Genomic DNA, 26904 nt, shown 5'->3' with positions numbered 1-26904 from the left:
GGCAGGATAGAAGCCATAAGGACCTTAAGGTGTCATGGGACCTTATGTTTGCCACTCAATACATAGGCAGACATATAGACACATACACGCTTACATCACATTCATGGCAAAAATCAGTAACTGAGGAGAGCACTTCTTCCTGCTTGGTCCATATTAAGACTCAGATTCCTTCTCAATACAGCATTCCAATTTTCAAAGAAAATGCATTTGTTAGTTGTATAAACATCTAAAAAAGTAGATATTCTGTCGGACTTCTGTCAAAAACCCCAACACAGAGTTCACAGGAACCCCCCTTTCAAGTCATTTAACTGGACATTCAGTAACTACTTACTGAGCATATTATAGGAAAGGCAGTATCTGATATTGGGGCACAAGAAGAATTTAAAATTTTCATTAATAAGAAAAGGAATAGAGTGAGAAGAATAAAATAAAAAACCCAATGAAGGGAAACAGACAATTCCCTGAAATAGGCAAGCATACTGTTTGTTGAAAGTCTCAATGGATGTTTCTTGAGATAGCAAGATGGTTGCTGTTCAAGTTGGGTACCGAAAAAGGATGTATCCACACTTCCGAATCTTAACCACTCCCACTTAAAAAAATTGATTTCCTTTCCACCCACTCTCTGGTCCCATCAGATTATTCATAATGTCCTCCTTCTGACAGTTACAGCTCCACTTCCAGGCTTTGTTCTGGCACTCTGGTCTGGATCTCTTCAGGTAGGAGGGTCGGGAACTGCTCCAGCAGCTGCGGCTGCAGCTACAGGATCTGCTCCTTTCTAGCATCTTAGATCACCCCAAGCTGGCTTGGAGCATCCCATACCCACAGACCTCCCGCGAGCTGAACCACCTAAGACACGGGTGAGAAGTCTCCTATCCGGGTAAGATCATCTAACCCTAGATTCTTTACCCTGACTTAATTGTTAGAAAGCCCTATCTGCGCTGGGTGAGTGTGTCCCATGCTCTAAGAATGAGCTTCTTTTACCTGGTGTTTGTCTCCTGTGCTTGGAAAGAAAGAGAGGGAAATCAAGGTGGCAGGGTGAACAGCCATTCCCCCACTAGCTCGTGCGGGCTAACCACTCCCTTTTCCTGCTCGCCTCTCTGAATACTGGCTCTTCAATTCACCCGACTCCTCCAACACAAGGAGAATATGTGGGCTTCGCGGGGGCAGGAGAAAATCCAGCCTTTCCAAGAACTCAACTAGCCCCTGGGGTTGGAGACCGAGAACGAAGGCTGAATGAAAAGAACGGACTTCAGGGAGAGCGAGCTTAACGGGCCCAGCGCCTTCTTTGGCACCCACTTTGGCCCTGCTGCACAGATCCCTCTAGTCTTCGTGGCCCTCCAGGTCCTGGGGCTGCAGCACGCCCAGAACGCCCGCCCGGGTGGCAGCTCGCCGAAGACGCCAGAACATAAGTCGCCCCGAGCTGCGAGCGAACGCGGACCTCACCTCCTCCGCGTGAAGGACAGGCCAGACTCGTTAGCGCCTCCCCGCTTTGCTCCTCCAGCGGCTGCACGCGAGGGCTCCTCGCGTCCTCTCTAGGCGTTCCGGAGCAAGTTCCGCATCTCTATTGTCGGCCCGAGGGGCAGCCCACGTCCCATCGTGCCCCGCGGCCAGGCCCGGGCCGCCTCGCCCCGCCCTCGCGTCGCGGAAATCCTGCGGCCGCCGGGCTCGCGCTCAGGCCCCGCAGCGCGCGCACGAGCGGGGGTCGCTGCTCCGCCGGCGCGCGCCCAGACTGGGTTCCGAGCCCCCGAGGGAGGGGCCGCACTTTCCCCTCCCGGCCGCCGGCCGCGCCAGCGCCCCGTGTCGGACCCGACCCCGGGGCAGAGAAGCGGCATGGAAGCCGAGGACCTGCAGGAGGACCTGACCTGCTCCATCTGCCTGGACTATTTCGAGGACCCGGTGTCCATCGAGTGCGGCCACAACTTCTGCCGCGGCTGCCTGCACCGCAGCTGGGGGCCGGGCGGCGGCTCGTTCCCCTGCCCCGAGTGCCGGCAGCCTTCGCTGCCCGCCGCGATGCGGCCCAACTGGGCCCTGGCCCGGCTGACGGAGAGGACGCGGCGCCGGCCCCAGGGCCCCGTGCCCCCCGGCCAGTGCGGCCGCCACCGGGAAGCGCTGCGGCTCTTCTGCGAGGAGGACCAGCGGCCCGTGTGCTTGGTGTGCAGGGAGTCCCGGGAGCACCAGGCGCACACCATGGCGCCCATCGACGAGGCCTTCTGCAGCTACCGGGTGAGCGGGCCGTAGCGGGGCTGCCGCTGTTCCCGGGAACGTGTACTGTTTACCTCATTCTCATGAAAGTACCCAGCAAAGAAGTTAAGCGTCACACAGATCTCAGAGCTGGGCTTAAAACTGGGATGGGGAGGGTCTGCATAGAATTTTCATGGTACTGGCCCTGGGAGCTCCTAGTTTAAGACAGTCAAACCGAGAGCGTCTATCCCAGTGCTGTCCAATGGAAACAGGATGCGAACCACGTATATAATAAAACTTTCCTAGTGGTAAAAAGAAACGGGTGATGCTAACTTTAATACTGTATTTTACTGAACCCAGTTATCCAAACTGTTATCATTCAACAGTAAATCGCTATGAAAAGTTATCAGTGAGATATTTTCCTCTTGTTTTTCATAATGGGCCTTTGAAATCTGTGTTTACGTTTACAGCACGTGTCAGGTGGGACCATCCACATTTTAGGTGCTCACCTGGCTAATGGTGCTGTATTGGACAGCGCAGGTATATACCTACAGGTGTAACAGACAACTGAGGATTTGGGAAAAGCCGGGCTTGGAGTGACGAGGCTGGGGTTTGTTACCAGCTTCCTTCAGCAGTTGGGAAAAACCACTTAATGTTTGAATTTGGAGATTATCTGTCCTGCCTATTTTATGGGTTAAGGAGTTTCAGTTGAATAAATCTGTTTATCTTACTCTGCTCCAGCCACACTGCTTTCTTGCTTTTGTTTCAAGCCTGTTTTCTTTCTCTATCCCCACCTTCCATCCTTTACATCTTTTTGGCTTTTAGCTTGAAGACCTTCCTTGATCATCCTTTCCAGAGTAGTCCTACCCCCTTCTATGGTGTAACTCCAGTGGTCTCCGACAGAATTGGTTTCTAGTAAGTACTGGTTGAATATACGAGTTTAATGATACAAGTTAAAGTGTTTTGTAAACTATAAAATGCTGTACAGTTTTATCAATTGATCACAAACAGGAGATATGCAAAGTGGCACTACAAAGTATACATCCCCTCAGTAACTCACTACTGTCTGCCAGGCATTGTTCTAGGGTCTGGACATAAACGGATAAGAAAGACATAGGTCTTATCTTGTAGGAGACATAAGCATGTAGGCCAAAAATTTCAGTGTGTGAGTGAATTATCCAAGTTTGTATGGAGTACATAGCAGGTCTGAGGTTGATCTGTGAGGAGTGAGAAATGGTTTCACAGAGTTGAATGTGAACTCACTCTTGAAGGGTGAGTACAATAGGGAGAGGATATTCGGGTCAAGGGAACAGCATATTCTGCAGTGTGGTGGCTTGGAATGCCATGTGATAAATGTTAGAGGACTGGAAGTTGCTCAATACTTCCGGAGTGTAGAGGGAGGAAGAGCATGGGAATTAGGGTTGAAGAACTGCTTGGTGTTGCCCTCCTGCCATCTCGTGGCAGTTTCTGTTATTGCAGGGAACGAGTTTTCTAATGTCCCCAGAATTCCCATTTTTATTCGGGGGCCCTTTTCAGATTCCAATTGTGGCAGGATTCTAGAAGTCTTAGGTAGAGTCAATACAGGATATTTCATGCATACTGGAATTTTTTTTTTTCCATACTGGAATTGTTAAGGGCTTTTTTTTTTTTTTTGAAGATTTCATTTATTTATCTGACAGAGAGAGACACAGCGAGAGAGGGAACACAAGAAGGGGGAGCGGGAGAGAGAGAATCAGGCTTCCCGCGGAGCAGGGAGCCCGATGCGGGGCTCGATCCCAGGACCCTGGGACCATGACCTGAGCCGAAGGCAGATAGATGCCCAACGACTGAGCCACCCAGGCGCCCCAGTTAAGGGCTTTTAAAAAATTGAAAAATTCTATTTAAAAGATTATTATCTTTTCATTATTATTATTATTTTTTAAAGATTTTATTTATTTATTTGACAGAGAGGGAGCACAAGTAGGCAGAGTGGCAGGCAGATGGAGAGGGAGAAGCAGGCTCTCCGCTGAGCAGGGAGCTGGATGTGGGGCTCAATCCCAAGACCCCAGGATCATGACCTGAGCCGAAGGCAGCCGCTTAACGGACTGAGCCACCCAGGTGCCCCGGTTATCTTTTCATTATTAAGTAAAAGTGAAAACTTTAAAAGAAATCTTGGTCACGTTCAAAACAGCTATCTGATTACAGGCCTCCCATATACGTCAAATTTGACAGTGATCACAAAGTAGCAGTTATATCAGTGATAAAGGAATAAAATTACTTGAAATAACTTCCCAAGTAGCAGAATTATATACCTATTTAAGTTAACAATTAGGGGTAATAAGTAGATTACATAATGTTAGACAACATTGTATTAGAAAGAAAATAGCACAGGGGGTTTTGTGATGTACAACCTAATTTCATCCCCCCGCCCAACATTTTAATATGCAGTTTCCAAGCAAACATGAAAATTGGAAGAATTTTATTAACACCAGTAGACCCTCATCTAGATTCTGCCATTTGCATTTTACTCTATTTATCACCTACCTATGTGCCTTTTCTCATCAATTCTTACTTCCTTTTGAGGCATTTAAAGTTAATTGCAGACTTCCTCCTATACTTTAGCATGCACACCATCAATCACACTTAACATTTGTGATATTTTCTGAAGTAACATTTAATACAATTAAATATACACATCTTTAGTGTACATTTGCTGAGCTTTGGCAAATGCATACACCTGGGCGCCCTAAGTCCTTCTCAAGATAAACAACATTACCTGAGCGCCTGACTGGCTCAGTCGGTGGAGCACGTGACTCTTGATCTCGGAGTTGCAAGTTCAAGCCCCACATTGGGTGTGGAGATTACTTAAAATCTTAAAAAAAAAAAAAAAAAAAAAATTATCATCACCCCAGAAAGTTCCTCCACTCTCTTTTTCTCAGTTAATCTCTGCTCCCTCCCCCCACCCGACCACTGTTCTAATTTTTTTCCACTGAAGATTAGTTTTGCCTGTTCTGGAACTTCATATAAATGGAATCATATAGTCTGTACTCGTCTATACAGGTTCCTTTTGCTCAGCATATTTTGAGATTGACCCATTTTTTGATGCATATCAGTAGTCTGTTACTTTTCACTGCTGCGTCATATTCCATTCTATGACTGTACCACAGTTAATCCCTCTTTCCATCACTGTGTACCTGGGCTGTGTCCAGTTTTTGGCTCTTAGGAACAAACTGATGTATTCTCATACAGGTCTTTTTGTGGATGCACATCTGGGAGTAGAACCACTGGGGCTGGGATTGATGTATGTTTAGTTTGATGCCAGACCTTTACCCAGAGTGGTGGTTGCCCCTCACACGGCCACCGGCATCGTATTCGAGCCCTACTTGCTGCACACCCTCGCCAGCTTTGGAGCTGTCACTCTTTTCAGTGATCTCGCTTTGTTTTAGCCATTGTCATTTGTAAATGATCAGAAGAAAAATGATACCTACTAGTGTTCATTATTCTCCTAGGGAAGAATTAAAAAAAAAAGTCATGCTTATTTCTTAGTTCTGTTCATTTCTGTCTTTCTTTCAGCTTTTTATTTTGACATACATTCATACTTCAGAAAGCTGCCCTCAGCCACTCTGCAGCATTTGACAGTCTTCACCAGTTTTTTTTTTTTTTAAAGATTTTTTATTTATTTATTTGAGAGCGAGCACACGAGAGGGGGGAGGGTCAGAGGGAGAAGCAGACTCCCCGCCGAGCAGGGAGCCCGATGCGGGACTCGATCCCGGGACTCCAGGATCATGACCTGAGCCGAAGGCAGTCGCTTAACCAACTGAGCCACCCAGGCGCCCTTCACCAGTTTTTATTTAAATTTTCTCTTGCTTTGGTGTAGAAGAAACCATCCTTTCTCGGTTTTTCACCAGCCACCACTCATCTTAGCTTCTTGGCAGGATGTTCATCCTCTGCACCCCCCTTAAATGCAGTTGTTCCCAGTTCCAGCCTGGATCCCCTTCTTGATAGACTCTTACTGGGGGATTTTACTCCTACCCTGGCTTCACCTGTTGCCGGTGCTCTAACCCTCCAGTCTGCTTCTGCAGCTCAGATCTCTTTCTTTCTTTCTTTCTTTTTTTTTTTTTAAGATTTTATTTGAGAGAGAGAGAGCGCACATGAGGGTGGGGGGAGAGGCAGAGGGAGAGGGAGAAGCAGACTCCCCCGCTGAGCAGGGAGCCTGACGTGGGCTCAGTCTCAGGACCTTGAGATCATGACCTGAGCCAAAGGCAGACGCTTCACCAATGAGCCACCCAGGCACCCCTTAGATCTCTTTCTTGACCCTTAACTGCTAACTGTACCCATTGGGATGTCCCCAACACAGCTCAAACTCAATTTATTCAAGTCGAATATAATTTCCCACCTTCCATTTCCATACCGCTCATTTCCCTGTATTTCCTAACTTGGTAAATAGCCCACAGTCCTTCTAGTTGTCAAGCCAGAACCCAGGGGCTAAATCTGGACTCCTTCCTCCTGCAGCCATTTGGTTACCAGTTCCTGCTGGTTTTCCTTTTTTTTTTTTTTAAGATTTTATTTATTTATTTGAGAGAGAGAGTGAGAGCATGATCAGGGTGGGGGTTGGGCAGCAGAGGGAGAAGCAGACTCCCCACTGAGCAGGGAGCCCAATGCGCAGGGCTCCATCCCGGGACTCCGGGATCATGACCTGAGCTGAAGGCAGACGCCAAACCCACTGAGCCACCCAGGCGCCCCACCTGCTGGTTTTCCTCTTGTGTGTGTGCCTCTAACCTGCCTGATACGTCTGAGGTCACGTCTGACCTTCTGCTACCAGGTGCTGCCCCTCCACAGCCCACGTTGTTAATGCTGATTGACTCCTTTTATTATTTAATAGCTCATTCAGGTATGTATGTATATATTTATAAAGATTTTATTTATTTGTCAGAGAGAGCGAGAGAGAGCACAAGCAGGGGGAGTGGGAGAGGGCGAAGCAGGCTCCCCAGTGAGCAGGGAGCCCGATGTGGGACTCGATCCCAGGAAGCTGGGATCATGACCTGAGCCGAAGGCAGATGCTTACCTGACTGAGCCACCCGGGCGCCCCATCATTCAGGTTTTTATTTTATTTTTTTAATTTTATTTTTTAAAGATTTTGTTTATTTATTTGACAGAGACACAGCGAGAGGGGAACACAAGCAGGGAGAGTGGGAGAGGGAGAAGCAGGCTTCCCGCCGAGCAGGGAGCCTGATGCGGGGCTCGATCCCAGGACCCTGGGACCATGACCAGAGCCGAAGGCAGACGCTTAACGACTGAGCCACCCAGGCGCCACCCATTCAGGTTTTTAAATTACACAATGGTATATATGTCTCTTGTAGAAAATCAAACAAAACAGAAATTTATAAAATTTTTAGTCCCTCCTGCCCCAACTTCTAAGACATTTCTATTCCCCAGAAATAACCAGTGTTAATACTACTTAGATATATATTCTTCCAGATTTTTCGATTTAAATACAAACACATACCCAGGGGCACCTGGGTGGCTCAGTTGGTTGAGCGTCTGGCTCTTGATTTCATTTCAAGTCATGGTCTTGGGGTGGTGGGATTGAGCCTGGTGGAGGGCTCTGCGCTCAGCGGGGTGTCTGCTCGCTCTTCTTTCCCTCTGCTCCTCTCCCTGCTCACGTGTGCCCACTCTCTCTCTTTCTCTCTAAAATAAATAAACCTTAAAAAAAATACAAACACACACAAGTACGTATGTATTTATTCTTTTCAAAACAATTATGCAATATTATTGTCTAACAGCTTAGTTTTTTTACTTAATATAACATGTCAGTATATTGAGAGCTACCTGAGATTGGTATAGAGTGGCGATACACCATAATTTATTTCATAATTCCCCATTGATGGATAGTGAATCATGCTGCAGTGACCATTACTATACATATTATTTTTGCCAGTGTTTCTTTGCGCAGATTATTGGAAGTAGGATTATGTACATTTTAAATGGTTCTAAATCCTTTCAGTTGCCCTTCAGAAAGATGGCACCTTTCTTTTGTTTCTTGTCTTTTTCTTGTATGAGAATTTATTTATTTAATTTATTATTTTTTTTATTACTAATGTACTATATGTTGGCTAACTGAAGATGGCACCTCTTTACAAAAATCTCTTACTGTTGCAGCGTCAGAGGCCTCCCTTGCCAATATTAGGTATTTATTACTCCTTTAACAGTTTTCATTTTTTGCCAACTTAATAGGCAGACTCTATATAGTGTTATGAAATTTCAGACCAGAATACTTTTTATGCCTAGGTCTGTAACTGTTTTCAACATTTTCTCAATCTTGTTCCCTGTTTGGATTAGGTGACTTTTAGCTCTTGAACAAGCAGGATGCTGGGGAAGAGGGTTTCTCTGATATGTATTTCTCCCGGCAGGAAAAGCTTCTTAAGACTCAGTCTAGTCTGAAGGACAAGATGAAGAAAGCCATATATTTTCAGGACATGGAAATGAAGAATGCTACCAAGTGGAAGGTAACAGCAGAAGCCGCTGGGCATTTCTTGCCCCCGGGACCCTTTGGTGTTGTTGGGAATAGTTGTCAGGCTCCTTGCAGATAAGGTGATAGAACAGGAAGTGTCTCTTTTAAGAGACCTGTGGTTTTGGGGGATGGGAGTTTCACATACTTTATCCCCATGTCTGTAAGGTAGTGCCCATCTCCTTCCTACTTTTTCCTAAATATACTCCCTACATTGTTGTTGGTTTGGGTCCACGGCATTGTGGAAAGTAAATGGGCTTTGCTTTCAGAGAGACAAGTTTAGTTGGGAGGCACGATGCGCACGCGTGCACATCTAAAGGTTTAACGAAACTAAACTGTAGGTGTTCTGGAGGCTAAACTAAATAAATGTGAAAGTGTATTTTAGTTTAAAAAATATACAAACAAGGCATTGCCATCAGTAGTAGAGACTGAAACGTTACAAAGAATGAACTAATACTATACAGGCTGATACAAAGAGATTAGCAGAAATCTGGGGAGGGTAGGCAGGACCTTTCTGGGGGAGGGGATTAGGGTGGAAGCCCCATGGGTTGCTGGGGAGTCTCGTGCATGGAACTGAGGAGCAAGAACAAGGCAGAACAAAGACTGAGCAAATCTCCTGTGGCTCTAGGAGAAGATGAAGAATCAGCGAATGACGATCAGCGCAGAGTTTGCAAAGCTGCACCACTTCTTGGCAGAAGAAGAGCAGCTGTTTCTTCAGAGACTGAGTGAAGAAGAAGAAGAGACGAAGAAGAAACAGAATGAGAACACATTAAAGCTCCATCAGAAAATCACTTCCTTGAAGCAGCTCATCTTAGAGGTCAGGGAGAAGAGCGAGAGCTCCACCCTGGAGCTGCTTCAGGTGAGACAAGCTGGGGAGGGGTGGGTTAGCACCACTCACTAAACTCCGCGTGTCTTTAGAGCTGCATATCTTTCCTGGTGAGTGGGTTTCATAGAAGAAATGTTTTCTCTCTGTTGATAATTATGATACTACTGTCATTAAAGAATCAAAGATTCACCTTTCAAAGGAAATTAATGTGAAAGTTAGGTATGCTGAGCTCAGGTATTATGAGATACCTAGGTTCACTTGGGCTAATCGTTTGCGTAGGATCTGAAGCACATCTAAGACTTTTCCATTCATCTTATTTGTACATTTATAATTTGTTAAAATAGTAAAACAAAGCAACCTAAAATCACAAAGTAGATAAGTGTATCAACAGTTTTTAAGATAAATTTATCTTTCTTACTAATTTATTTATTATTTTTTAAAGATTTTACTTTATTTTATTAAAGATTTTATTTATTTGGGAGAGAGAGACAGAAAATGAGCAGGGAGAGGTACAGAGGCAGAGGGAGAAGCAGACTCCCTGGTGAGCAGGGAGCCTGACATGGGACTCGATCCCAGGACTCCAGGATCATGATCTGAGCCAAAGGCAGACGCTTAACTGACTGAGCCACCCAGGCGCCCTCTTACTAATTTTTAATCATTGCAATCATACCTTGATAATAACTTTGCTCTTAGCCCCAGATTTTGATTGGTATATTCATTTAAATAATTTCTAATATCCAGCAGCCTTTAAAAGGTTGTAATTCTAATTCATTAGCACTTAGGAGTGTCTGGCTGACTCATTCAGTAGAGCACTGACTCTTGATCTTAGGGTTGAGAGTTCAAGCCCCACATTGGGCGTGGAGCCTACTAAAAAATAAAAAGTAAAAAAAAAAAAAAAGTAATTCATTAGCACTTAGATTTGGGGCTTTTAAGCCAGTTTATTATCCTTCCTTGGAGTTAATCTTTACCTCTATATGCTCAGCAGGTAAGTGTCTTTATAGCTATTTCAGTTTTTGGATAGAATCCAACATTTGTGACCATCTTTTTTTTCTGCTGAGATAATCCCTTTGGTCTTAGATTCCTCAGAACCTCTCTTTCTTCCATATGATGTGACTGGAGAGGAAAGAACCATTGAAGGGGCCCTTCAATCTATGATTTTTTTTTTTTTTTTTTCCCGTATCAGGAGACAATATTCTCTTCTACCTTTAAGGAAGAGAGACACAGGAACCCACTCACCAGTTATTTTCAGCAGGAAATTTCTAGCAGGGTGTTACATGCCATCGAAGTGTAATGATTTCCAAGAATTGTCTAGAACTTTCTCAACTTGCTTGAGCCATGAAGTTCCAGTTACATATCCAAATGTAAACTCTAGCAGAATCTTTGAAATAACACATTTAAACAGTTTTGTTCAATATAGGTTTAATATCTGCTTAGAATTTCAAACTTCAAGGAGACACATGAGCTAGCAGAATGCTTACAAAAAAGTCTATCAGCCAATATAAGGGCAAAGGTAGGTAAATGTTTAAAGAAGATAGAACTGGATCATAGAGTCTCAGGGTCTAAGAGAACTTATTTTACTGATCTGTTCCCCTGTTCATCTATTTTTTCCTTTATGCCTTCATTTTTAGTCTGTAAGTCACTTCCATTCTTGGAACTATAGACACATCCAAAAAAAAAAAAAAAGGAGCATAAAAAAAAATACTGTTATTCCTAATTTTTATCTTTTTATTTGAATGTGTTCTTGCACAATACAAAGTATTGCTTTGGTTTATGTATTTTTAATTTATGTAGTGATTTCATCATGTTGCATTCCGTCTCTCGCTTTTTTCCTTAGGCACTCACTATGTTTTTAAGATCCATTCCTGTTGCCATATACGTTGGACCCATGTGTCCATCCACAAGGTTTTGCCAGTTCCTTCTTCCAGTGATAGAAATCCAGGTTGCCCTAATACCATTACCACTAGAAGTAATGCTGCAGTGACATCACTGATATCTGCTCTTCTTGTTTTTATTATTGTTATTTTTTTATTAGTTCGTGGGTTTGCTCTGTAGCTCTCGCTCTTTCTCGGCCTCTGGAGCTGGCATGCTTAGCTCATCTACATTGACCCTTTTTTTTTGCTGGTAAATGTTTTTAAGCTATACTTTCTCCTTTAAATATTATTTGTGTCCACGGATTCAGACAGCATCACTTTTTTTTTTTTTTTTAGATTTTATTTATTTATTTGAGAGAGAGAGAATGAGAGACAGAGAGCATGAGCGGGAGGAGGGTCAGAGGGAGAAGCAGACTCCCCGCCGAGCAGGGAGCCCAGTGAGGGACTCGATCCCGGGACTCCAGGATCATGACCTGAGCCGAAGGCAGTCGCTTAACCAACTGAGCCACCCAGGTGTCCCGGGACAGCATCACTTTTATTGTCATAATACAATAAACATGTTTAAAAACATTTTAAGTGTAACGTCCGTGGAGAAAAATGTATAGATCATAAACTTGACGGATTATCCCCAAGGGACCCATCCATGAAACCACCAGCCAAGTCAAGTAATAGAACATGTGTAGCCTGCCAGACACCCTCCGCGTGGCCCAGTCAACACCCCTTCCCTTTTCTGCGAGGCTGTTCTCCCTCCAGACTTTTCACACAGTTTCATCTTGCCTGTTTTTGAGTAAGAGTCTTGCAGTATGTGCTGCTTTTGCTCAACATTATGTTGTGAGATTAGCCCATGTCGTAGATGGTAGTTTGTTCCAATCATTGAGTAGCACGTCCCAACCTGGAGCGATTTTGCTCCCCCAGGGGGCAGTGTTGGAGACCTTTTTGGTTGTCACAACTTGGGGGTGGCTTCTACCAGCATCTAGTGGGTGGAGGCTGTGGATGCTGCTAAACATCCTATAATGCACAGACACACCTCACCTCCAGCTCCCAGCAAAGACCTATCCAGCCCGAAATGTTAATATAGCCGAGGTTGAAAAACCCCAATGTAGAGTATTCCATTGTATTACTATTACCAAAACATACTATTTACTCTACTGGTAGCAAAATGTGGGTTGTTTCTACTTTTTACTGTTACAAAAAAAGCAGTTATGAACATGTCTTTTTTGGTGCACTTATGTCCACCTTTCTGTCAGTTGTGTATCTGCAAAAGCATTTCCTAGTCACAGGGCGTACGTTGGGTCAGCTTTAGTAGAAGATTCCAAACTATTTTCCAAAGTGGTTGCATCAGTTGCCGCTGTTACTTGCAGTGTGTGAGAGATCCAGTCGCTCTGTATGCTCAGTCATACTCATGGTCAGTTCTGTAGCTGCAGCCGTCCCGGATGGTATGGAATGTTCTCTCAGGCCCTCAGTCGGCACCCCTGCCCTCCTCCCAAAAGGTGGATTCTTTCCCTAATGACTAATGAGGTTGAGTACTGTTTCATGTGGCAATGAACCATTTTGATATTTTTTTTTTTAAGCTTTCTTGAGGTATAATGCACATATCTTATAATTCACCCATTTTAAGGGTACTTTTTTTATAACTAAATAAGCGATTTTACCAAGTTGCGGAAACCTTACCAAAGTCCAGTTTTAGAGCATTTCCATCACCCCAGTAAGATCACTTGGTGCTTGTTTATAGTTAATCTCTGTTGCTGCTTCCAGCCCCAGACAACCTACTTTCTGACTCCATAGATTTCCTTTTCTAAATATATCTATAAACAGAGTCATACAGTACGTGATCTTTTGTGCATGGAATCTTTCATTTATAATGTTTCTGAGGCTCATTCATGTTGTAGCATTCATTAGTATTGTATTTATATTCCTTTTTTTATTCCTAAAGAGTATTTTATTATAGAATATGTCACATTTTGTTTATCAGTTCACCAACTGATGGACATTTGGGTTATCTCCACCTTTTGACTCTTATGAATGATGATGCTGATGCGAACATTCGCCTGCCATTCTTTGTCTGGACATACACTTTCATTTCTCTCGGGTAGATAGTAGGAGCAGAATTGCTGGGCTGTATCGTATATTTATATTTAGTTTTTTTAGAAACTGCCAAACTGTTTTCCAAAGTGGCCGAACCATTTTGTATTCCCACCACATCCTCACCAACACTTGTTATTGTCTGTGGGTGAAAGACAATAGATGGAGAAGTAGGCAAAAAGCCAGGAGAGAGTTAGTGTCAGAGTGCCAAAGGAGAAAGAGTAGGGTTTCAAGAAAGGGATTGGTTACCATTGTCAAACAGTGCAGAGGGGTCATGTGGAGAAAAAGACACCGTGTGTTCAATCCATTGGCTTTGGCAGCATGAGATCATACGTGACATTAACAAAAGCGATCGACAGAGAAATACCTGCTCACAAAGTTGAGTACCAGATCTCGGGAGGAGGGGACGTAACTCGCTTATGTTTTTCTTCTCTTCACAGAATCCAAAAGATGTGTTGACCAGGTATGAGCTGCTGCTTTTTCATGGGGGCCTGAGTGGAGGGGAAACAGGCCTGGGCTCCAGAGAACAGTCTGGGCACACCTGAGAGTCAGTGGGGAAGGAATTCCACCGCTCACTTTTGCAAGGGGGAATGGGCGAGCGGTGGTCTGAGCTTTGGGCTTGGAACCTTCAGTGGGAGTTGGGGGCCTTGGCTGCCTGAGTTGTCTCCTAAGAAGAGCAGCCTTCTGTACTTTCCTTAGGAGTGAGAACCAGGATGTGAGCTATTCCCTTGAAGTTCTAACGGTGAAGACTGTGTGCCAGATACCAATGATGAAGGAAATGCTGAAGCGATTCCAAGGTAAGCAAGAAATCTTTAAGAGAATAAGCACTGAGAAAACTTTAGAAAGGAAAGAGGAAACAGAACATGCAGCTAGTGGGAGGGTCAGGAAAAATGGTGATAACTAGAATACATGGATATATGCTTCATTCAAGAAGCATTTACTTGGGCGCCTGGGTGGCTCAGTTGGTTAAGCGACTGCCTTCGGCTCAGGTCATGATCCTGGAGTCCCTGGATCGAGTCCCGCATCGGGCTCCCTGCTCGGCAGGGAGTCTGCTTCTCCCTCTGACCCTCCTCCCTCTCATGCTCTCTGTCTCTCATTCTCTCTCTCAAATAAATAAATAAAATCTAAAAAAAAAAAAAAAGAAGCATTTACTTAACACACACTGTGTGTATAAGGTGCTAGTTATACAGAAAGAAAAAGACCTATTTCTAAGAATTCAAGTAAACTGGAGAGACAGACTCCGATCACTTACTGTAACATAGTGGGATCTACTGTTTATCAATGTATGAGTAAAATATTATGGAATGTCAGAGAAAGAGCTCTGTTGGGGGTGAAGTGGGGAAGTTTCCACACAGAGGTGACATTGTTCTGGGATTTGATGGATGAATAGGAGTTTGCCAAGTGGAAAATGGAGGTGTACTCGTGTAAGCAGAAGGAGCAGCATGAGCTAAGCTGTGGAGAAAATGGAGGGGTAGGTATCCAGTGTAACTAAACCATAAGGTACTTTGTGGGAACAGGCAGGAGCTGAGGTTGAGATGGTGAATATAGGAAAGTCTGAAGATAAATTTACTGGATCTCCAGGGAATTGCCAAGGCATGTAGGTGTTGTAAATGCTACACAGGCAATTCTCTCGTGCACACACCTGATGAAGAACCATGTGGTGGATGAAGTATTGGGGACTGGATTTACTCTTCAGCCTGAAACTTAGCTAACTAAAAAAGCTAAAATAAAACAGACACGGTACATGAAATAACTGTTTTCCCAACCCTGGATATCAGGCAGTACAGGACAAGGAAATGTGAAACAATGAGGTGAGCTCTATGATGGCTCCAGCCTCCAGCCTGAAAAGAGCTTCCAGGCCATCGTGGGGGGTGGGGAGGGTAGTGGAGGTGGAGCCAGGTTGAGGAATGGAGCAGAGTCCAGGGAGGACTAAGCAGTGAGAGCTTGCAGAGTACTGGCGAGGAGAGAGCCATCCAGAGGGCAATGATCTACAGAGGTGCCCCCTGAGTATTTAGCAGAGTACTGACCAGCAAATGCTTGTGAAAAACTACCTTAGACTGAGGAAGGACGTTTCCAAAATGATTAGAAAGAACAGTTTCTGGTGCTCCCACAGGGCCCAAACAATGCCTGTTCCTAGCAGCCAGACTAGAAAACTCTCAATTCCTGGGAAAATCTTGCCTCATTAGTGGGGAATAATTAACCCTACACTGAGCACTGCTTTGGACCCACCTTATAAATCATGAACACCAGATCCAAAAGGATCAAATTATTTCCAAGTAACTGCATCCCAGGGCAAAGCTTAAGATTTTAAAAAATGAGTACCTAACCATGTAAATTCACAATGTCTGGCATCCAGTCAAAGATAACTAGGCATGCAAAGAGGTAGGAAAGCATGACCCATAATGAGAATAATTGATTGGTACTGACCCAGGATTGACCAGATGTTAGAATAAGCACAGAAGGACTTTAATACAGCTATCCTATAAAGAAGTATTTGGAGACATGGAAGATCTAAAAAAGTCCCAGGTCAAACCTCTGGAGATAAAACTACAGTGATTGAGAGGAATACACTGGCTGGGATTAATAGATGATTAGATGTTGCAGGAAAAAAGATTATCGAATTTGAAGATGCAGCAGCGGAAACTACAAAATGAAACACACAGGAGAAAACCTTAAACCATGAAAAGAGCCTTGGTGAGCTGGGGGACAATCTCATGCAGTCTTATGTGTGGTACATGGGATCCCTGAGGAGATGAGTAGGATGCGGATGAGACAGGAAAAACATCTGAAGGAATAATGGCCCCAGGGCGCAAGGGTGGCTCATTGGGTTAAGCGTCTGCCTTCAGCTCAGGTCTTCATCTCAGGGTCGGTCCTGGGTTCAAGCCCTGTGTTGGGCTCCCTCCTCAGCAGGAAGTCTGCTTTTCCCTCTGCTCCTCCCTCCCCCGCTCATTTTTTTTTCTCTCTCTCTCAAATAAATAAAATCTTAAATAAAAAAAAGAATGTCCCCAAATTTTCCACATTTGGTGAAGACCATTAGTCCACAGATCCAATAAGCTCGACAAGCCCTAAGCACAAGAAATATGAGAGGAACTACACCAAACACCAGTGTAAAGAGGACATTTTTGATGTAAGAAGAGACAAAGGACATGTTACTTAAGATGGAAAAAAAAGATGATGTCCCGTTTCTCTGAATTTACCAAACTTTTCAGAAATAAATCTCCATTCTACATGAACTCTTAACAAAAAACTAAAGAGGGAACAATGCCCAATTCAGTCTAACGCAGCCTGCATTATCATGATACCCAAATCAGACAAAGACATTACAAGAGAAAAGGGCTATAGACCGTGTCCTTCATGGACACAGAAGAATTCTGAAGATAATTTTAGCAAATTGAACCAAACATATTTATAGATAATGCGTCACAGCCAAATGGGTTTTATTCTAGAAAAGCAGGGTTGGTTTAACATTTGAAAAATCAGTGTAATTCACATTAGCAAACTAAAAAAAGGAAAACTATATGATCACTTCAGTAGATGCAGAAAAAGCATTCGTCGGCACCTAACATCCATTCCCAATTAAAAAAGTAGGGCTCAATAAACTAGAGAGACATGGAGAGTCTGGGAGGAAGAGGATTGGGAGGCAGGGAGGCCGCGGAGGAAGTCAGACAGTTAAAGTGGGGGATGCCAGAGGTCTGAGTGAAGATGGTGGCAGTGGGACGGAGAAGAGGCAGAGAACCTGAGTGGTATTTCAGAGATGGGATTGACAGGACTTGGTGACAAATAACCCATCCAGGGTCAGAGGGTAAGAGGAGTCAGGTAACCTTAAGATTTCAAGATGTGCATGTTCAGGTGGAGTTAATGCTCTTACAGATCAGAGAACGCAGAAGACAAGAAGACGTCTGCATGGGAAGGGGTAGGAGTCCCAAGAGGATGCAAGGGGACTTAGGATAGTGAGTTGAATTTTGAGTGATCTGTCAGGGGCCTGTGGAGATGCCCAGTGAACAACTGGAACCAGTGAAGAGAAAACTTGTTAACAGTGTTACCTCCGTGTCCCAGTGCAAAGCACCATCCTGTCCGCCGTCCTGGTCTGGTCCTGATTGAACAAGTCAGAATCTGGTAATGTTTCTTCCAATTTGATGCTGATTGTGAAGACTTGGGGCCATGAAACAATGAGCTCCCTGTTTTTAGGTCTTAGTCGTTTAGAGCAGAAGGGAAATGAAGATTTCACTGTGCTTGAGGCGCACTATGGCCTGCCAGGCCCAGCCGAGGGTCAGTTGAGAGGCAGTGGGGAGTCTCATCCCTAACAGTTCTTATTAGGAGACACACGGAACTAAAGCTGGAAAAGAGGGGCGTTTCTGGAGGAGGGTTGGTGGTAAGCTGTCACATTATAAATCGCCACTCTCATTTTCTCTGCAGTGGCTGTAAGTGTAGCTGAAGACACGGCTCATCCCAAGCTTGTCTTCTCCCAGGATGGGAGATACGTGAAAAATGGAGCATCGGCCAGTTCTTGGCCGTTGTTTTCTTCAGCATGGAGCTACATCAGCGGATGGAGGAACCCTCGGAAGATCGCAGAGTTTGTGGGAAGATTTCAGCACTTACACTGTGTTTTGGGAAAAAATGTTTTCACTTCAGGGAAACATTACTGGGAAGTTGAGACCCGGGATAACCTGGAGATTGCCGTCGGGGTGTGTCGGGAGGACGTCATGGGGCTTGCTAATGCTTCAGAAATGGGCCCCCGTGTGGGCATCTGGGCTATCTGTTGGGGTTCCGCTGGCTATCGGCCCCTGAAAAGCTCTTCTGTAAGTCCTACCAAGCAAGAGCCTGCTCTTAACCGGGTGGGAGTTTTCCTCGATTCTGGGGCTGGGAACATCTCCTTCTATAGCGCTGTGGATGGCACGCATCTACACACCTTCTCTTGTCCTCTTGTCTCCCACCTCCGGCCATTTTTTTGGTTGAGTCCATTAGCATCTTTAGTCATCCCGGCAGTGACTGGTGGGAAATGAGGCTGTTCCTCCCCTGCCCGAGAACCTCTCCCTGTACCCCAGCACAGGGACGTGCATCCCTCGGCCCTCTTCTCTCTTCATACATACTGGTCCAGGCGGCACGTCCGTACCGTCCATTCGCTCAGCTCCCTGCGCGTGCTGTGCGCACACAGGGATGGTGGACCCATTGGTTACCTTTCCAGCAGCCACTTGCTGCATTTCCCTCCTCCTCTTCTGGTTCTTCTGATGGAACTGTCGGGGGAGCACCGTCCTTGGGCTTCAGGGGAAGCAGCCCCACGTGAGGCAGTGCTGGCCAGTGAGCTGGGAGGAGACATTCTCTAAGGCGCTTCTGGGGAAAGATTCTGTAGCTTTAAGAAAGAGGTGTTTGAGGAGACACAGCCCCTCTTCTGATGTCAGCAGCTGTCTCAGAACTGAGGAGAGCACAGTGACAGTGCACAGGAAGAAGAAACATGGTCTTCACTGGCATCGCTGGGCTCTTGGAATTTCCTTAATCTGACATTCCTTATTATAGGAGATGACTGCTCCCTTATTGTATAAGGCAATTCAGGTTGCCTTTTGGTATAGGATTGCCTCACTTTCCCTGAAATTGGACAGCTTTGTAGACTCTGTTTCTGTGCAGTCATGTAATTCCTCTTCTCTCCAGGAAGTACTGAGACCTCTCACTTTTCTGGATCAGAAAGTTAAGGAAATCTTCCCTTGCTCTGTGCTGTGACTCTTCTTCACCTGACCATGTCTGTGCCCTCAAGTGTGCATTTTGTTACCCATCTGTCAGATTCTTACGTTGTTTATGCAGGCTGTTAACATCACACCTAAAACGTTGGGACACACTTGCTAAGTATTCAGACTGTGCTGCTGGCCTCTTTGGTAACGCTCTTTGACTCCTGCAGAAGTTCGGTGTGGGAGAGGGAAATTAAAATCCTCTTTCTGCAAGGAAGACAATAAACTGTGAGACAATAAACTTCTGTTATGTCAAGCCACCCAGTTTGTGGTTTGTTATGGAGTCTTAGGAAACCAGTACACTTGCCCATCAGGACTTCCTCCAGTATCTGCCTTATTCATTTCCAGTCCTTGGGAAACTCATCACTATCTTTCCTCCATCCTCCTCTGGGGCTGTTGAGCCAGGTTGACTAGTTCTATTACAAAGTCTTGCTCTCTGACTTCAGGTGGGTTCTTTGAGCTGCTTGGTGAACAACTTCATTTTTTCATCCCTTGACTTCCTTTTACATCTCTGGTGGCAGTGATTCCAAACCATTTCCTCCTTTCTCAAGGCTTCATGAGCCCACCTGCATACTGTGGGGAAGGCAAACTTTACCTCTACCAGTCTTAGGTTTTCAGCTGGGATCTAGCAAAATGTCGGATTAATAAGAGAAAAACAGTTTATTAACACATGCAGCACACACCAAGCAGGAAAAACCTAAAATGAAGAGTAACTCAAAGTGGAGGCTTAGAATTGTGGCTTACATAGTATCTTTAAAAGAACAATACATTTGTGGAGAAATGGCAGGAAAAACAGTCAACCTGCAAAGAGTGGCAGACTGTGGGAAGGTAAATGCATGTGAGGAAACTAATGGAGTAAACGTTTTTTGCAGATTCCTTGTTGGTGCGGTCTCCAGTAAAAGGGGAATTTATATTCTTCCATTTGGCAGGAAAGGGGAGCTTTTTCTGGGTTTGCTGCTCTTAATTGCCTTCAGCTCAAAATGATTTTTATGCCAAAGAGACCTATTTTGGGCTCACACATTGTGGTTTCCTTCATTATTATTAAAGAACTTGCATCTTTTACTGAGAAAAATATTATTCTCTTGCTCTATTAACATTTTTTTGCCTCTTTTAAGTCTTGATATTGGCCCCTCTCAAGTAGGGGATGGGACACAGGTATATTTACTAAAAATGAAATAAACTCTTATGATGCCTCTGATGTACAAACAGAATTGAAAATGAACTTGTAATAGTTTTCAATGTTACTTAGGGATTTCTCTGAGTCTTTACTATGTTAATACATTATGACTTACTTGGAGAGGTATTTATTACACAGGACTTCTCAAGCTTATTTCACCACAGAAACTAGCTCAGGAAGCAGCAACTAAGACTTCCCAGAAGACAGTTTGGCAAAGACTGTTTATCCTACACTTTCTCCAGATGATCTTGACTATCTCTGATTTCAGCCTATACTTGCACTGTATAAAGTTGGTGGGTACACTGTGTGACCATGGATAAGGCTCTGCTAAAATCTCCCCTGGAGACTAGGCTCTTGTTATGAATATATGCTCTCCACCCCTCCAACACTGCAGCTCCCAGAAGTTTCTCACCCTTAAGCTAGCCCACAGTCAACCTCCAGTAATTCATCAAAATTACTATTTAAGTATTCCTACAAGTTTATGGCTCCGGTGGATTTTGCTTCAGGTAAGGAGATCTCAGCTTTGACTCTGTGGATTTGCCTGTCCATCCAGATCTTGGGGTGGCAATTTGTCATGCAACCTTAGTTCTCCCACAGGTCCAAGAAAAGCCATTGATTTTCAGTTTTCTCATCTTTTTCTTGTAAGGATATGAGTTATGACTTCCAAAATCTTTACATGTAGGAGCTGAAGCTGCAAGTCTATCAGAATAGGCTTCTTGTAGACCTCTGTAATGGTTGTGTCCACTTCACTAAGGGGTGCCTAGACAGCCGGTAAAACATTTCTGGGTATGTCTGTGAAAGTGTTTCCAGGAGAGATTAGCATTTGAACTGATAGACTGAGTAAAAAAGATCATTTTCACCAAAGTGGGTAGACATCATCCAATCAACTGTGAGCCTAAATAGAAAAAGAGGCAGCAGAAGGGTGAGTTTCTCCTCTGCTTGAGCTGGGACATCCATCTTCTGCCCTGGGACATTGGTACCCCTGGTTCTTGGGCCTTCAGACTTGGACTGGGACTTAGACCATTGCCACCCGATTTTTGAGCCTTTGGACCTGAACTGGAACTTACACCATTAGTTCCTCTAGTTTTCAGGTCTTTGGACTCAGACTGAATTACATACACACCAGCTTCCCTGGATCTCCAGCTTGCAGACAGCACCATGGAACTTTTTGGCCTCCATGGTCATGTGAGCCAATGGCCACTGATCCATCCTATTGGTTCTATTTTTCTGGAGACCCACTTGCTTTTTTTTTTTTTTCCTTTAAATCATCTAGTCTTTCCGTTCTTAACTGTTGAACTATTCACCTTTAAAGTTATCGTTTTTGGGGTACATGCACCCTGATGTTTATAGTAGCATTATCAACAATAGGCAAACTATGGAGAGAGCCCAAATGTCCATCATCTGATGAATGGATAAAGATGTGGTGTTGTGTGTGTGTGTGTGTGTGTACCTATATATCTGTATTACGAATATTCAGCCATCAAAAAGAATGAGATTATGCCATTTGCAACAACATGGATGGAACTAGAGAGTATAATGCTAAGAGAAATAAGTCAGACAGACACCATTTGATCTCACTCATATGAGGAATTTAAGAAAGAAAACATGAACATTTGGGAAGGGGGTAAGGAAAAAGAGGAGAGAGGGAAACAAGCCATAAATAACTCTTAATGATAGAGAACACATTCAGGGTTGATGGAGGGAGTGGGTGGGGGATGGGCTAGATGGGTGATGGGTATTAAAGCGCATTTGCTGTGATGAGAAAAAAGAAGAAAGTTATTGTTTCTTTCCAACCTGGGCCCGGCAGAATGACTCTCTCAAAGAAGGGTGGTGAGAAGAAGGGCTGTTCTGTCATCAACAAGGTAGAGACTACACCATCAACATTCACAAGCATCCACGGAGTGGGTTTCAAGAAGTGTGCCCCTTGGGCACTCAAATCTGGGAATTTTCCATGAAGGAGATGGGAACTCAAGATGTGCCCATTGACACCAGGCTCAACAAAGCTGTCTGGACCAAAGGAATAAGGAATGTTCCATACCATATCCATGTGTTGTCCAAAAAAAACAGGATGAAGATTCACCAACAAGCTCTATGTTGTTTACCTATGTACTTGTCACCACTTTCAAAAATCTACAGATAATGTGTATGAGAACTAACCACTGATTGTCAAATAAAGGTATAAAAATGCAAAAAAGTTACTGATATAGTTGGATAAAAAATATCGTTCTGCTAGTTATTAGTTTCTTCCTTTTTCTGCCTCTAGTTTTATTATGTATTTAAAAAATAAAATTCATTTTATTTCCTCTACTTATTTATACTTCTTTTAAAAACATTTTTAGTCATTGCTATAGGGTTTACAGTGTACATTTTTGAAAAATCTGAATCTACCCTCAAGCTTTGTTCTGGAACACAATTAGGGTATTGGGAACTGAATCCTTTTGGATCTTTTTTTAGGATTTGTTGGGCAGAACCTTAGCAGGGTGTAGTCTACGTCTAATTGTTCCTCAAGACCCTTCTGCATATTACACCCATACTCTGAAAATGGTTTTCTGGTTTGGTGGTGGGAACAGGCACTACTCCTGGCCTGGTCCAGGTCCAAGTACTGTTCCAAGTCTTGGGTAGTTGCATCAAGCACATATGCTGGTCAATACTCTGCTAAATACCCAAGGGAAAGCTCCTGCACATCTCTGGGTTTCACGCTCTATGCAGTTTTCCTCTCTAGCATACTCTGCTCTACAAATTCCAGTAAGCTTGGAATTTTCAGACTATCTACTCTTATCTCTTCAAATCAGGGAGTTGGTTTGGTTCCACCTGGTTTCTTCCAGCACTGAAGCCTGAAACTCTTAAGGCAGGGATCACTGTCCTTTTTTAAAAAATCTGATGTCCAATGTCTTAAATTGTGGTTTCATACATTTTGTGGGGTTTTTTTGTTACTTCAGGCAGAAGGGAAAATCTCACCCATGTTACTCCATCTTCAGAAGCAGACGTCCCTACAAGTATGTTTTAAGCAATTAGAAAAGGATTTTTCTCATGCTTGAACCATCTCTTTCCCTCTTGTTCTGATTCTGTTTTCACTAGACAACAGATTTTACTTAATTGGAATTCTTGAGTACCTTAAAACTTGTCATATTCTAAATTGTGTACCTTAAATGTGTAATATACATTATCATAAAGTAACGTGGCTATATGAGCAGAGAAATTCAAACAGATAGTTAAATTTTGGCTTTTTTCCTAACCACTCTTGGTAATGTGGTTATATAAAATTATTTGTGGTCATAAAACTCAAATTCTGTTTTAGGTACTGAGAATACATCAATGAAGGAAACAGACAAATCACTGTCCTCATAGAGCTTACATTCATTATTCTCGTGGATATAATAGCTCACAATCACATAGCACTTATTATGTAACAGGCACCATGACACCATTCTATGTGTTTTAGACATACTAACTTACGGAATTCTCATAAAATTCTGTGAAGTATGTATTATTTTTACCATCATTTTTCAAGAGGAAATAAGCACAGTTGTTGAAGTAACTTGCCTGAGACCACACAGCCAGTAAGTAGTAGAATTGGGATTTGAACTCAGGGTCCATGACCCTATAATCCTCTGCTTAATCACTGCACCACCCAGGTTCGAGCTATCTTCTTATGTTGGTTAAGTATCTTTCTTTTCTCTAGTCTTGACTTATGTCTTTGGCCCCCTAATCTTAGACTGAGAGGTGGATTAAAGTTTTCTTCCTCCAGTGACTCTCTATCTCATTCTAGTTCCTATAATTTGCTTTATTAAGTGTTGTTGCTTACATTTCATAACTGCTCATATTTTCATTATAGATTGCACCCACTTTTACAGTCTCTTACAGATTAAAATTTTGATGTTATATACACTTCAGAGAATACCCTTTAACATTACAGTGTTTTGTCTTTTCATGCCTTTGGAATTGAATTCCAGTTTTTCAGATGGTAAGATCAGAATCCTTAGTTTTTAAAATTTTCATTTAGCTCTGCCCTCCTTTTACTTTTAGCTTTATGAACTGCTTTTTTTAGAGTTACAGTAAAAAATAAATATATTGCATAGAGTTCAATTTTGCTTTATGACCTAATTTGAAAAATCCTCTTCTGTGAATAACTGGGGAAGTCTGTTTACATTTATTAATAGCCCAGCTATCTTTGTTCTGAATTCTGTCACATTGTATTCATATGTTTTCTGCTCTTATTTTTTAAATCTTTATACATATATCTACTTTTTAAATAGTTCTGAAATTTAAGAAAGTTGTCTATATATATATATGTATATTTTAAAGATTTTATTTATTTGACAGAGAGAGACACAGTGAGAGAGGGAACACAAGCAGGGGGAGTGGGAGAGGGAGAAGCAGGCTTCCCGCGGAGCAGGGAGCCTGATGCGGGGCTCGATCCCACGACCCTGGGATCATGACCTGAGCCTAAGGCAGACGTTTAACAACTGAGCCACCCAGGCGCCCCAAAAGTTGTATATTTTTGTCCTAATAGTTTCTCTCATTAATAATTTTACATGATATCCTTAAACCTGTTTTAGTATTTTTTTTTTAATTTTATTTATTTATTTGACAGAGAGAGAGAGAACACAAGTAGGCAGAGAAGCAGGCAGAGGGAGAGGGAGTAGCAGACTCCCCGCCGAGCAGGGAGCCCGATGGGGGGCTCGATCCCAGGACCCCGGGATCATGACCTGAGCCGAAGGCAGCCGCCCAACCGACTGAGCCACCCAGGCGCCCTCCTTAAACCTGTTTTAAAAAGCAGTTTTATTAGTCTTCCATCATGGGAGTCCCTTATGCTCAACTCCCACATTAAACAAATCATCAGGTTATGTTAATGGCATCCTCCTAAAATATCTTGAAATTATTCCCTGCTAAAATCTTAGTCCAAAGCACTATTGCTTCTCCTTGGAATAGAGCAAGAGCCTCATAAATGGCCACCCTGCCTCTGTCTTTATCCACTGGTATATGTCCACCTTTAAAACAGGTAAGTTTTATCTTGTTAAGAAGCTTTCTAAAAACTCTGAATAAAATCTTCTAGGTCTTGCTTTTTCTCTTTTTGGACTCATGCTTACTTCCCTGATGTCATTTCCTACCTCTCTGCTCACTGTAGCTCCTGTCACTTTGGCTTCCTTTCAGCTCTTCAGGTACACCATGAATTGTCTCAACTCATGGATTTTGCATGTCTTTGCCTTTATCTGGACCTCTTTTTGCTTTTGATTACCTGGGTAACCCTTACCCTGATTCAGAGATCTTAGCTTAGGGGCCACTTTTTTTTTTTTTTTAAAGATTTATGTATTTGAGAAAGAGACACAGAGTGAGTGTGCATGCGTGGGGGGAGGGGCAGAGGGAGAGAGAGAATCTCAAGCAGACTCCCCGCTGAGTGCGGAGCCCCACATGGGGCTGGATCTCATGAGCCATGAGATCACAACCAGAGTCGAAATCACAAGTTGGATGCTTAACTGACCGAGCCACCCAAGCTGCCCTGATGCCACTTCTTTAAAGAGGCTTTCCCTTATGACCCAGTCTGATATAGTGGCCTCCCTGCTTTACTCTAGCATAGTGAATTCTTCTTTATCACACTTCAGTAGGGGGCATGCACTGTTTTGTCCTTTATGGCCTCTTTCCCTACTTCTGTTAAAGTCACACCTTCACAACCACAGTTTGTGATACCACTTTGCTCCAGATCCATGTGATTCTGGTGGTTTCATTACCGCCCTACTTCTCCAACCCCTGCAAGAGGTGGGCACCTGTCCCAGGCAAGTCCATTATTTTACTTCAGGCTCTGGCACACAGTGATTGCTCTCAGGGGTGGCCACCAGGCTAAACCGTTGAACAGATTTTTCCCTGGAGTTTTCTGATTTGGAGGTAGTGGGGCATTGGATGTGAAGCTGTTAAGGAGGGCATCAGGGCTTCCAGCTGTATGTATACCCTCTATATACAAATGCCTGAGAGAATATCAACACGGAGAGCCAAGCCAAGATGAAAGATGGGGAAAGAAGACACTCACAGTATTCATGTTACTGAATCTAGCTGATTCTGAGATCAGTTCTATCCCATTCATTGCTATGATTCCATACCCTTCCCTTAAGATAGTATAAGTTTTGTTTTATGTCACTTGAGTATTGTCACAAGAGTATTGATTAGTGCAAACTCTTAGTCCAACATGATATATTTATTTATTTGCTGTATCTGTAAGTCCCATGGGGAAAGGGACTATGCTTGCATGTTAATCACTGTACACATGCTTCCCAGTACAGTGCTTGGGACACAGCAGATGCTCATCAAATATTCTTCAAATAAATTATGAAGTATATAAATGATATAGCTGCTTTACTTAGAGATTACGTTCTGGTGAGTGAGAGTACCAGGTAAAAATATTGGACAGTAGGTTTTTTTTTTTTTTTTAATTATTTTTAAGTAGTCTCTACACCCAAGTTTGGGGCTCAAACTTACAACCCTGAGGTCAAGAGTCACATGTTCTAGTGACTGAGCCAGCCAGGCTCCCCGACAGTATGTTTTGAAGAAAGTAATGATATACTGAA

At 43.6% G+C, this 26904-nt stretch overlaps 1 protein-coding gene across 1 annotated transcript; it reads left to right on the top strand.

Annotated features, from left to right (window-relative positions):
• The first annotated feature begins 1611 nt into the window (after positions 1 to 1611).
• TRIM4 (tripartite motif containing 4) lies at positions 1612 to 22651 on the top strand. The gene is made up of 6 exons (XM_081819376.1): positions 1612 to 2223; positions 8571 to 8666; positions 9297 to 9527; positions 13888 to 13910; positions 14147 to 14244; positions 17864 to 22651. Exons 1-6 carry the CDS (start codon positions 1831 to 1833, stop codon positions 18448 to 18450), a joined length of 1428 nt encoding a protein of 475 aa, XP_081675502.1. The 5' UTR covers positions 1612 to 1830; the 3' UTR covers positions 18451 to 22651.
• The last annotated feature ends 4253 nt before the right edge of the window (positions 22652 to 26904 follow it).

The sequence above is a fragment of the Leptonychotes weddellii genome, chromosome 5 (assembly GCF_054177405.1).
Source record: "Leptonychotes weddellii isolate Sample4059 chromosome 5, ASM5417740v2, whole genome shotgun sequence".
Lineage (NCBI taxonomy): Eukaryota > Metazoa > Chordata > Mammalia > Carnivora > Phocidae > Leptonychotes > Leptonychotes weddellii.
The sequence above is the reverse complement of the archived record's forward strand: the minus strand, read 5'-3'. Positions and strand labels throughout refer to the sequence as shown.

Excerpts from the sequence above, each read along its gene's own strand:
- TRIM4 (XM_081819376.1), top strand. The coding sequence starts at position 1,831 with ATGGAAGCCGAGGACCTGCAGGAGGACCTGACCTGCTCCATCTGCCTG. Across the intron at positions 2,224-8,570 it reads AGGCCTTCTGCAGCTACCGG|GAAAAGCTTCTTAAGACTCA; the intron begins GTGAGCGGGCCG and ends TTCTCCCGGCAG. Across the intron at positions 9,528-13,887 it reads CCACCCTGGAGCTGCTTCAG|AATCCAAAAGATGTGTTGAC; the intron begins GTGAGACAAGCT and ends TTCTCTTCACAG.